The 12756-nt window shown below is 35.5% G+C and overlaps 1 protein-coding gene across 1 annotated transcript in view; it reads right to left on the bottom strand.

The window, feature by feature from the left end:
- Positions 1 to 12756, bottom strand: part of TMC1 (transmembrane channel like 1) — a 131707-nt gene that overhangs the window by 63590 nt on the left and 55361 nt on the right. Inside the window, exons 5-6 of the mRNA XM_022573505.2 lie at positions 11742 to 11832; positions 9917 to 9998 (exon numbers count right to left, since the gene is read on the bottom strand). Coding sequence (XP_022429213.2) covers positions 9917 to 9998; positions 11742 to 11832 — 173 coding nt within the window. The remainder of the gene's footprint in view (positions 1 to 9916; positions 9999 to 11741; positions 11833 to 12756) is intronic.

Raw genomic sequence — 12756 nt, 5'->3', positions numbered from 1 at the left:
CATTACTGATGGAAGAGCATTATTACAGGAAGAGGGAGGTTCATGTGGAGCAAATTTCAGCCTCCACTTACTAAGATGAGACCAAGCTCACATGAGAGTCAGACCTCTATTTCCAGGACTTAGCTCACTCTTTAGGTACCACTTACTTATTCTCATAACACTGTGGTAGTTTTTGTTTTTGTTTTTAAAGAAATAAAACTTTCTTTAATCATAGATGACTTCATTGTCTATGTAGAAAATCCTAAGGAATTTTTTTTTTTTTTTTTTTTTTTGTGGTATGTGGGCCTCTCACTGCTGTGGCCCCTCCCGCCACAGAGCACAGGCCCTGGACACGCAAGCCCAGTGGCCACGGCTCATGGGCCCAGCCGCTCCACGGCATGTGGGATCCTCCCAGACCGGGGCATGAACCCATGTCCCCTGCATCGGCAGGCGGACTCTCAACCACTGCGCCACCAAGGAAGCCCCTAAAGAATTTTTAATAAGCTATTGAAACTAACCAGTGAGTTTAGCAAGGTTATGGGATACAATGTTAAATTTTGAAAATAAATAACACTTCTGTACATTAGCGATGAATAATCAAAAATGGAAGTTAAAGACAATACAACTTACAATATCATCAAAAATATGAAATAGGGATAAAGTTGATAAAATATGCACAAAATTTGTACACTGAAAACTGTAAAACATTGTTGAGAGACATTTTAAAAGACCTAAATAAATGGAGAGATATACTGTGTTCACAGAACAAAAGACTCAGTATTGTTAAGATGGCAATCATTTCCAAATTTACCTATAGATTCAAGGCAATTCCAATCAAAATTTCAGAAGGTAATTTCTATAAAACGATAAACTGATCATAAAATTTGTAAGAAAATGCCAAGAATAGCCAGAAAAACCTTGAAAAACAAGCAAAATTGGAGGATTTATACTACCTGATTTCAAAACTTACCACAAGCTAAAGTAATCAGAGTATGATATTGACATAAAGATAAACATAGATCAATGGAACAGAATAGGAATTCAGAAATGGCCCTACACATATATAATCAATTGATTTCTTTTTACAAAAGTGCCAAAGCAATTCAATGGTGAAAATAATCTTTTCAACAATGATGCTGGAACAATTAAATACCCATATGTAAAATAAAATAAAACAAAAATAAATGAAAGCTCTCCACTCTTACCTCAAACCATTTACAAAAATTAACTCAAAATGTGTCATAGACTTAAGTATTTAAGAGTTAAAACTATAAAACTCTAGGAGAAAACACAGCATAACATCTTGGTCACCTTGGGTTTGGCAAAGGTTTTTTAAAAATAGGACCCAAAAAGTACATGCTATTAGATTTTAAAAATCCTTAAATTGCACCTTATCATAATTAATATCTTTCACTTTTCCAAAGATTCTGATAAATAAAAAGGTAAGTTACAGCATGGGAGAAAAGATATGTGAACATATATCTGACAAAGTATTTGGGTCTATAATATACAAAAAACTCTTACAACTCAATAAGAAGACTAACATTCTAATAAACAATGCGCAAAAATTTTGAAAAAACACTTCACCTAAGAAGTTCTATAAATGGAAAATAAGCACCTGAAAAGATGCACAATGTCATTAGTCACCAGGGAAATGAAAATCAACTACACACCTACTAGAACGGCTGAAATAAAGAATGATCATACCATATGCTGCTGAGGATGTGAAGCAGCTAGAACTCTCTCTTTCACTATTGATGGAAATGGAAATTAGGTCAACCACTTTGGAAAACAGTTTGGCAGTGTCTTAAAATGTTAAACATAACACATACCATAGTAGTAGACCAGCTATTCCACTTCTAGTTATTTACGCAAGAGAAATAAAAGCATGTCTTAACCCAAGACTTGTACACAAATATTCATAGCCGCTTTGTTTGTAATAGCCCAAAGCTAAACTGGAAACAACTCACAAGTCCATAATGGATAAGCAAATTGTGGCATATACATACAATAGAATACTACTAATAAAAACAAACTAATGATATATGCAAAAGCATGGATAAGTCTCAAAATAATTATAAATGAAACAGCCAGGCAAAAAATGCATACTCCATAAAAATATTTGTACAAAATTCTAGAAAATGCAATCTACAGTGACAGAAAGCAGATTGCTGGTTGATTGGGGATGGTGGTGGTCATGGAGGGATATGTTACAAAGGGGCACAAGGAAACTTTTGTGAGGGGAGTGTGTGTTTTGTTTCCTGATTGTATGGCTTCATGTGTGTATACACATGCCCCTAGTTATCAAATTGTATACATAAATATGTGCAATTTGTTTTTGTTGATTATACCTCAATGCAACTATAAAAATATAAAAACAAAAAGAAGATAAAATAGAAGGCTTCTTCTCTCTCATGTTTCAGATTGAGTGTAACTATGACACGGCTGATATGGTAGCTCTATGGTATCTGGGACTTAGCCTCCTACAGTCTTCTTGCTGTGAAATTCTCTACATGCAGCTTTCATCTTGTGGTTTAAAATAGCTGTTCCAGCTCATTCCATTATATTCATATGATAGCCAGTGGGAAAGAGGGGAAAGCAGTGGAAGGCAAATCCTTTCTTTTATGGGCATAAACTGGACTTTGAACACATCACTTCTGCTAACATCCCATTGAACTGTGTTACATGACCACAACTTACCAAGGGAGGCCAGGAGATAGAGTCTTTAAACTGTGCTATCATGTACCTAGCTAAAACTCAGTTACCATTACTAAGAGGTAAGAGTTAGAAATCTCTACCCACCCCCACCCACCCCGTACTGTGGTAGTTTTTACAGACACCTAAAAGGAATTCAATGTCTAATTGGACATTTTGAAAGATGTCAGTTACTTTTAAGTCTGAGTATTTGGAACTCGTTTCACTTTGTAGAGGGGTTCAGAGTTCTACAAGATTTCTAAAAGTGTGTGATATTGCAAAACACGCCCCCCACGTGTTGTAACCAGATGCACTGGTCTGTGTGCAGAAATGCTGAAGCAGATCCTCCTCTCCCAGGACATATGATCATCCACCTGGCTCCCAGTGATTTCATATCATTTCATGGCCCTTATCTATGTTCTCTGGTATCAACTACCCGAGGGCTGCCTCAGCCAGGTTCACTCATCATGTTTTATTGAAGGCAGTGGACTTCCAGCTTGTTAGTCATTCCAGTTGTTCATCAACAACATTCATCTTTAGGTATCCAGGGCAAGCTTTTCCCTGGAAACACTCGTGAAACCCTCTGGTATAGAGTTCCGAGCACAGGATACTGACCCACCCTTCCCTTACTTCCATCCTTCCTTCTTCCCTTCCTTCCTTACTGGCTTTTTACACTTTTGCTCTTTTAATTAGCACCATGGTCCACCCTTTCCCAGTCCCACAAACACAACCCCTGGCAAATGAGGGCAGAGTATAAATATACCTAAAAGCAAAAAAGAGAAGCAAATTAAAATGTTTCAGCTATACGTATACATATATCCCCTCCTTTTTGGATTTCCTTCCCATTTAGGTCACCACAGAGCATTGAGTAGAGTTCCCTGTGCTATACAGTATGTTCTCATTAGTTATCTATTTTATACATAGTGGTGTATATATGTCAGTCCCAATATCCCAATTCATCCCACCCTCTTTCCCCCACTTGGTGTCTATATGTTTGTTCTCTACGTCTGTGTCCCTATTTCTGCTTTGCAAATAGGTTCATCCGTATCATTTTTCTAGATTCCACATATATGCGGTAATATACAATATTTGTTTTTCTCTTTCTGACTTACTTCACTCTGTAGAAATCCAAAAAGGAGGGGATATATGTATACGTATAGCTGATTCACTTTGCTGTACAGCAGAAACTAACACAACATTGTAAAGCAACTATACTCCAATAAAAAAAAAATGTTTCAGAAAGTACCCCCTACCCTATGTATAATCCATATTCATAATGGGTGAAAAAGTTTAGACTCCAAAGCTTCCAAATTCCAGTTTTTAGACTTAACAGTGGCTTCACAACAATTTTATTTGGAAGTAGAGAAGTGACAGCTAAGGCTTTTCTTTACAAAATCCTAGGTATAAAGAAATGAATTGCAAGAAAACAGATTTCATTAAAACCAGAGTGATTGTAGGAAAGACCTAGACACAGGTCAAAGAGACCAAAGTATCCAGAAGACAATGTTCCTTCTGCATGACACCTACCAGTGGCAGAAGGGGAAAGAACAGTAACAAAACAAACAAAGATCAAAGATCATAAAGGAGAGAAAGCAAATCAACCAGTTGACATCAAAGCTCCATATTCCCTTTCCCTTTCTCAACACAAAAATGAAAAAGCAGGCGTTTTCCCTCTTCATGTTCATTTATCCTAGCAGTTCTATCCTCCTAGAGATTGTTGACTGGAACAGGCATTTCCTAAAAAAAGAAACCCTTCTATAGTGGACCTAAAAGAGCATAATTAAAAAGAACAGTCATTTCCATGTGCTTAGTCTCTCAAATAAAACTGATTTACTCTTGTAAAGAACAATAATGAGGAATAATAATAATAGTAGCTAACATATTTTGATGGTCAATTACATATACTAAGAACATTATCAGCATCAACTCGTTTTACTACCTCGACAACCTGATAAGGTTAAGAATTATTAGTTCTACTGTGTGGATGGGGAATCAAAAGCTTAAACACAGCAGTTGACTGATCCAAGTGATTAATAATAATAATAGCTAAAATTTAATGAATCTTTGTTCCAGATACCTATTTGATCTCTGCATATTAATTAATTCATTTAATCATCATCAAATCCCTGCCAGGGGAATCTACTGTACTTCCATTTTACAAGAGACTAAATTCCATAGGTTATACACCTGGTAGATGATGGAGCCAGGGTTACATATGTATTGATAGTTACGTAGATAGTAAATGATGGAGCCAGAGTTCTAAATCAGATAGTTTTGATCTATAGGTGTCTGACTCCAAATCTCGATTTCTCTTATTCACAGTGCTCTATTGCTCCTCAAGTATAATCATAGTTAAATTCATTTTTTTTAAAAGAAAACTATGCGGGCTTCCCTGGTGGTGCAGTGTTTTAGAGTCTGCCTGCCGATGCAGGGGACATGGGTTTGTGCCCCGGTCCGGGAAGATCCCACATGCCGCGGAGCGGCTGGGCCCGTGAAACACGGCCGCTGAGCCTGCGCGTCCGGAGCCTGTGCTCCGCAACGGCAGAGGCCACAACAGTGAGAGGCTCGCGTACCGCAAAACAAACAAACAAACAAACAAACAAAAACAACTATGCTATATAGAATAAATAGGCAATGAATGTGTGTGTGTAAGAATAGATACAGATAATATCTATCAATCAGCTAAGGCTGGTCAAATTCACAAATTTGGATTGTGCCCATAAATGACCAATTCCTTTTCTCTTTAATCTAACTAATAAATGCTATTTCATTAGTAAATTATTAATATATGAAAAGTCTTTGGTATTTATTAAAGTGAGGCCTAAAGCTTATGTAATATTCTTATTCCTGAATTTTCTGTGTTTCCTTTGAATTAATGTTAAAGTTTCATCTCTCCCTCTGGTTATTTATTATTAAGGCAGAGTAATTTGTAGTCTGTCATCATGTATAATTTCCTCTTGAACAGATGGGTAATAAGACAAGCAGATAAATAATGCACATTTCTAAATGGGAAAAGACCAGTTAAATCACCTGCTGTAAAGTACAATATAAATACCATCTTGTTAGGCTAGGATTCAAAGCACAGTTTCTTTCAAACTGGTCTAGGGATAGGGAATTAAATGTGGCAAATTTAATTCATATTTTCTGGTGCCTTTAGGCCAGCAGGGAAACATGCAGTTTAAACTCTGTGCTTAAGGTTGTCTGTCTAAAGCTACTTCTGGTCTAAAAAAAGAAGAGGTCTATCACACCTTTGATGCTGTAGTTTACTATTAGGAAGAAGCAGATTTTGATTCTTAGAAAGACTTGTAATCTCCAGCTTGAAAGACATTTAATGATTTAATCCATGGCTTTAACAGTAATGCTGGAGTCACAGTAGGTATATATTATACTTGTACTCCAGGGAGCACAAATGCACAGCTTCTTTAGCAAAATATGCAATGCAATGTGGTTAATAAGGTGCATCTCTGCAGGTAACCACGTGGTTCTAGGCCTTTTACAAGGCTGGCATGATAGTAAAACTCCACAGCATCACCATGTGATGTAGAACTTCACGGAATTCCTCCATGACAAGAATTATCAAAGCTATTTTTTATATGAAAAAAAGTTGGGAGTCATCAGGTGAGTACCTGGTCCACACTAGTATAGGGATCCAGGTCCTACTGGAATCAAAATGGAAACAGCATGAGTTTTAGACTTGAGTTCCTCTTGTGATTCTGCCAAGTACGGGACAGAGCTTTGTGGAAACTTAATGAAGCCTGGTAATTTGGGACTCCTTCAAAACCAAATTTAGAAAATATTTGGTTAGTTTTTATTTAGAGATGGAGCAGTGAGTGAGAGCATGGCGGATTAGAAAGACTTTTGGGAGGGGAACACGAAGAGAGTGCTTCTCTTTGCCACTTACCACAGTCCATAATCATCTTCATTATTTATTTGCTTGTGTTTTATGAACTGTCTCTCCACCCACGCACACACATATCAACACATTTGAATGTAAGATCGACCCTTGCCTGTCTTTGTCAGTATTGCATCCCCAGTGCCGAGAAACATGCCTAATAAATGGTAGGCACTCAGTGAGTATTTGCTCAATCAATTAATCAATCACATCAAGCTTATTCAGAAGATTAAATGAGATATTATGTTAGATGATTCTGACCTTTAAAAGGAATATAGTAACATTTCTGAAACTTTTATAAGATTAAATGGCCATTTCTTTAAGAGAAAAGCATTTATATTAGTTTTATAATATAAAGTATAAATATTATAAATAGGGTACATGCTTAACCTACTTTTTTCTGAAAAAAAATTTGCAGAGAAGGTAAATTATTCAGGCCTCTCTTAGTATAAGTCTATTTTCCATTTAACTGTTTCAATAACTTATAACTCAAGAGTATAAAGCAAAGAACTTCACACGCTTACATGGACTGATTGTAACTAAATTTTGTGGAAAAGCCAAATGTGGAAATAGAGAGCCCTAAATATCAAAGCATTGCCCAAACTATAGAGCCAGAAAGGGACAAGAAGACCTCAACCTTTCATAAACTGATTGCATGTCCCATTTCTTTCCACCTTTCATTCAGTTCAGCTTGAAAGACTACCACAGACACACGCTTTCCCTACCTGTGGTAAGGTACTTTCTATGAGATGGTTAGTCCAATCCAAAGACTCTGCTAATTTACTCTTAGATAGGTTTCATACTTTTCAACTAATGCAATATCCAAAAGTATACAGTGCACTTATGATTATCATTAAGAGCTTAATACATTACGTATCTTATAGAATATGAAATATATAATTAAATAAATAACTCATTGAAAAATAAATACATGAGAAGGTGGGAAATAGTTCCCCAAATAGGATAACTATCAAGGAAATCTGTAATTACTTATCATGCCATTGTCCTGGTCTAATCTCCTCTAGGACCCGGTGCAAAAGAAAAAGTTTATAAAATCTTCTTCAGAGCAAAAACCAGCACACTACACTGAGAAAATGGCAAGCTTTGGGCCCAGACAGACTTCACCTTTTATCTTGGCTCCTCTGCTAACTTATTCTGGGACAGTTATTGACCACAACTCTAAAACAGAAAGCTAATATGCACAATGCCGGCATGTTAAAGATTAAATGAAATAATGTTTGTAGGGTTTCTGAGTGGCACTCAATAAATGGTTGTTATGGTGATTGTTGATAGAATAGAAAATAAGTGTCAATTCTCCACAGTGAGGCAAAAAGCACCACGAAAAGTGAAAAATATCAGGACAACCTAATCAAAAAATAAATGTGGAAAATAATCCACATTTGTTTGAACTGTCCAGGTTGACTGCTCCAAATTTCTGAGGGAAGAGGGGAGGAGGGAAGATAACTGAAAGTATTATTGAGTAGCTCTCAATATGTTTTTCCCCCTGTGACACACATGATAAATTATGGTCATATGTGTAACTCATTCCTCTGTGCAACTTCTGGCAATAAAAATAATTCCATTTGTTTCTATTCCACTCAAGATAGGCTATTGCAACACATGTGACCATGACATTGCTATTGAGATAGACTGGAACCTGCTCTAGTGTACTTTAAAAATAAATGATTTGCAAATTGTATATATTTTAGCTATCATTAATTACAAATTTCTTGGGATACATCTCATAACTGATTAAGATTCATCCTTATCATTTCATAAATGAGTAGACTGAGGCTCAGAGGGATTAAATGGCTGGCTCAGAGTCAAACAGCAAATCTGTAGCAAAGCAAGAAAAAAATCCAGACTTCTTTCAACACACATTGTATCAGGATCTTAATGCTCTAAAGGGCCTTCTGTTTCACAATGGCTCTCAAGGTACCATATTTTAGCTGCACAGTTAAAACTTAAGAATTTCATGATGACTATTCTTTTTTTGATGTGTCTAAATTTCTTTTTTCCATTTCCTAGAATAGTAGGCATTTGGAAAATGTCTTCTGTTTAATTTTACTCAACACATATTCATTAGGGCCAAGCAAGTTCTAGGTCTAGGGATCCGGGAAAGAGCAAACCAAAATCTCTGCCTTCATGTCTATTGGAAGAAATGAACACAAAATGAAATGAAATGACTGTATTTTTAATTTATTATTTATTTAATAATTTATTTTTAAATTTAATTAAATTTAATTGAGATATAGTAATATAGTATTTTAGATAGTGATAAGTGTTGAGGAGGAAAATAAGGCAAGAAAGGGATGGCACAGGAATATGTGTGAGGAAGTTCCATTAATGAGCTGATGTATTTTAATTCATTGCCATTTGATAATGAGGGACAGAGGACTGAGGGATAGTCACTCCTAAAACGTGCCCAATCTTGTCAGTGAAATATCCATCAACTGTGTTATCTCCCTATGGAGCCTCTATTTTAATTAGGCAACGCAACATTTAGCCAGCAGGAAAATCTGCCCTGCTATCTGGAGGGGCATGGAAGAAAATCAGATCCTAGTCAAAACTATTACAAACCAGAATATGGCAAGATTATGCTCAAAATTATTTTAAATGTTATCCCCTTTTCCTTATATTCTTTATCTTAGAAATGACATACTATCATATTTACAATACTTTAAAATTTTTATTTGCCTTATTCTAAGCCTACAGCCCTATACTAAATAGGTTTTTGATTGAGTACATTCTCCTGCCTTCTCTGTACACTATGAATATTGTACAAAATGAAGGCACAATGTGATATTCATATAGCTGGTTCCTGGATGATTATTGCTTATTCTACTTCAGAGGTTTGAAAATGATACTTTAAGATTTCTTCACTGTTTTTAGACATTGTTCATTTTGATTACTGTCTAACATCCAAGTGAATATATATTTTCTGTTTTTTTGATATTTGTATATGAGTTTTTTAACTGAAATATAGTTAATTTATAATATTTAAAGTACCTACTTTCAATGTCACGTTCATTGCCGAAATAAAATCTCTGCCTTCCCAATGATGATTCAGTGTCATTGTGCACTATACTGACTTCCATGTGTAGAAGAAAAATCAAGGTCAAAAAAATATTTTGGTCTAATGCAGGAAGGGAGAATGGGGTCTCCAGTGCTGTGATTGGTAAGTGCTAGCAAATCTTCACAGTGAGCAAAGAGGACATGAAAATGTCTTTATTTGTTTGTTTTCTTGTTTTTAATCTTTCCAATAGTTCAGAAACTGAGAAAGGCATCTGATTAGCTTATGAGACATTTATCTAGGGCAGCATTCCCCATCTAATGAGATTGAGCACTTACTTTCAATTGCCTTGATTTTATTTTCCCAGGGGACACAAGCAGCTTTGAAGTTCTCAAAATCACGGAGAAATTTTACCCATTTCTGAAAAGAAAGCCAAGTACAACAGTAAAACCCAACTGCTTGTTTGTTAAGATGTTTATCTCCCACACTCATCCCAAAATATCTCATGACAATGAGCTTGGAAAGATCTCTCTGGCATCACATATTGCTTTTTGTAAAAAGGGGAGATGTTAGTTTCACTTGCCTCCCTGTTCCCCACCTACCCCTGGACCAATTTAATTAAAAAATGTTTACTGACTCTCTGTTTTACAGAAAATATGCTGACCACTGAGAAATATCTGTTTATTCTACCACACAATAAGAGAGCAGGGACTGAGTTAGCACCTAATAAGGTGATCAGCAAATGGTGTGTGTTTAATTAAATATTCATTGCATGAAGAAATTAAAGAAATATAAATAAGACATAGTTCCTGCCTTGAAGGGCTTCTGGATCAAGTACACTGTACATAAACAGGTAATTTCTATACAGGATGGTAAGTGCTAAGTCTTTTCATTCTGGTAGAGGTAGAACAGTCAGCTAAATGGGAAGGCATGGTGTTACAGGAAAAGGAAGAAGAAAAAGAATCATAAATTAGTTTTTATAAAAGATCTTCCTTCCATTTTACCCAACTATGTTGGGTTACCCATGATCAAGAGGACCACTAAGAAGAAGAATGAGAATGGGGCAGATAACTTTGCACATGTACAGATTATGCTGAGATAATGGGTGAGCTAGACAGACATGGGGAGCCTAAATAAGATTTGAGACAAGTCTGGAGTTTGAAAGATTACCTAGATCAGAAACAACCCAAATATTCATCTATAACAGAATGGATAAATAAATTACAGCATCTTCATACGATGGGATACAACACATAAATAAAAATGAACTATAACTCACATGACATGAACATATCTCATGAAAATAACATTGCATCAAAGAAGCCAGAAACAAAAGCATAAATGCTATATGATTCCATTTATTTAAATTGTAAAAACAGACAAAACTAATCTATGATATATATGATGTATAAATATATATTACAGATCTATCTAAATATTTCATATTTAAGATATATGAACTTCAGTCACAAAACTCCCATCTTTATGGGAATATATTTAGCCTCAGGTGGTATAACATTTGTAAAGAGGAGATAATAATACCTACATACCTACTTTGCTGTGAGAATTAAATATGGAAAAATTTTTATATAAAGATTTAATTTTTATAGAAGGATTTAATTCAGTGCTTGGCACATAGTAAGTGCTAAATAAATGTTAGTTTCTTTTCTATCTTTTCCAAAGATCTATATTTATATTGGCATATCACTTGTTTTTTCTTATTTTCTATCCAATCTACAGTTGATGTTCATGGTAGAGAACAGCTATATGGCCGTGTAACTTGTACACATTTTGAGAAAGAAACCTTGACCCAGAATCCCTTAACTCCCAGGGAATGAAAATGAAAGGGGCTCAACCTTTTACATTTGGAAGTGATAAAAGCACACAGGTCAGTCTTTTGCCATAAATCAATGTTTATCGACTTATTTTCATTTTAACTCCTTTAAAGAGCCTTTTAGGACAATTTTTTTTCTGAATCATCCCTTTCTCCAAATTTCAGTAACGCAGAATACTCTTTATCTACTGTATATGTACCTATGTATAGACATAACGCATAACATTTTTTTCACTCAGAACAGAACCAATTTTACCACCCCTCGGGGGCAACCTGGCTTCCACTGAGCATAAATGGCACCAACCAAATTGAGCTAAGAAAATACTTACCTTGCCCATCATCATCTTAAATGCAAACCACCGTTTTCCTTTTCCTTTCCCAAGAGCCCCTTCATTTTCACTCACAAATTTTTTTGCTTCCCTGAGGAAATAAAACAAAATAAGGGGTGGGTGGTGGTGGGTTGAGATTAATACAGTATAAAGGTAGTGGATATTCAGTTTTATTAGGTCTACTGCCTGATTTCTTCTAGACACTTTCAAACCCTTAACAAGTGAATGTAAGCTGAATTTCCTAACCTTGGGACTTGTAATGGATGTTTAAGTTTTTAAATTCTGGTCAGAAAGAATGAGATATTTCAGTCTCACTGGAGTCATCAAAAAGCAAGGAATTTATGCTAAGTGTCAAAATAGAGAACCCTAGTTCTTCTCATTTCTACCACATACAAAATTGAATCTGAAGTTTACTTCAGATTCTGGCAGTCAGAATGTTTATTTTAAAATACTTTCTTTCCTTCTTTTTTAAGGATTGCTTTTTTTAAAAAAATAGGGCAGGGAGTTTAGGACAAACTGACATAGAACACACTTATTGATCTGGTATTTAATCCCATAAAAGCGATTATGACTTAAAACAGAAAAAACATACTCTGTAAAGCAAATGGGGTTGAGGGAAGAGAGAAAAGGAAAGGAATACTTTTTGGCCTCACATTCTGAAAGGGCTTCAAATTTAAACTTTAACGCTATTCCCAAATATTTGTACATTTACAGTAGTCACATTAGTGTCTTTGTGTTTGTGGTAAAAAGCATTAATTCATCAAAATGGATAAAGTGAACATGTTAAATATACAACTTTTGTAACCTTTTTAGTCATTTTTGCTATTGCTGTTTGTTTGAGATATGAAAAGAATTTTTAAAATAGAGGCAGTCCAGGCTTGCCTTGACCTCTCCAGGGCCATAAAATGCATAACCCAAGAGAACCAAGGGATAATCCAAACCTGGACATTGTTTCTACAGGTATAAAGCTGTCGTCAGTCGGGTGGCCCCTGGAATATGTGGTTTTACAGACAAG

The sequence above is a fragment of the Delphinapterus leucas genome, chromosome 6 (genome assembly GCF_059928025.1).
Source record: "Delphinapterus leucas isolate spDelLeu-1000000601 "Yukka" chromosome 6, BTC_Dleu_Yukka2, whole genome shotgun sequence".
Taxonomy (NCBI): domain Eukaryota; kingdom Metazoa; phylum Chordata; class Mammalia; order Artiodactyla; family Monodontidae; genus Delphinapterus; species Delphinapterus leucas.
This window is presented reverse-complemented; position numbering and strand designations above follow the sequence as displayed.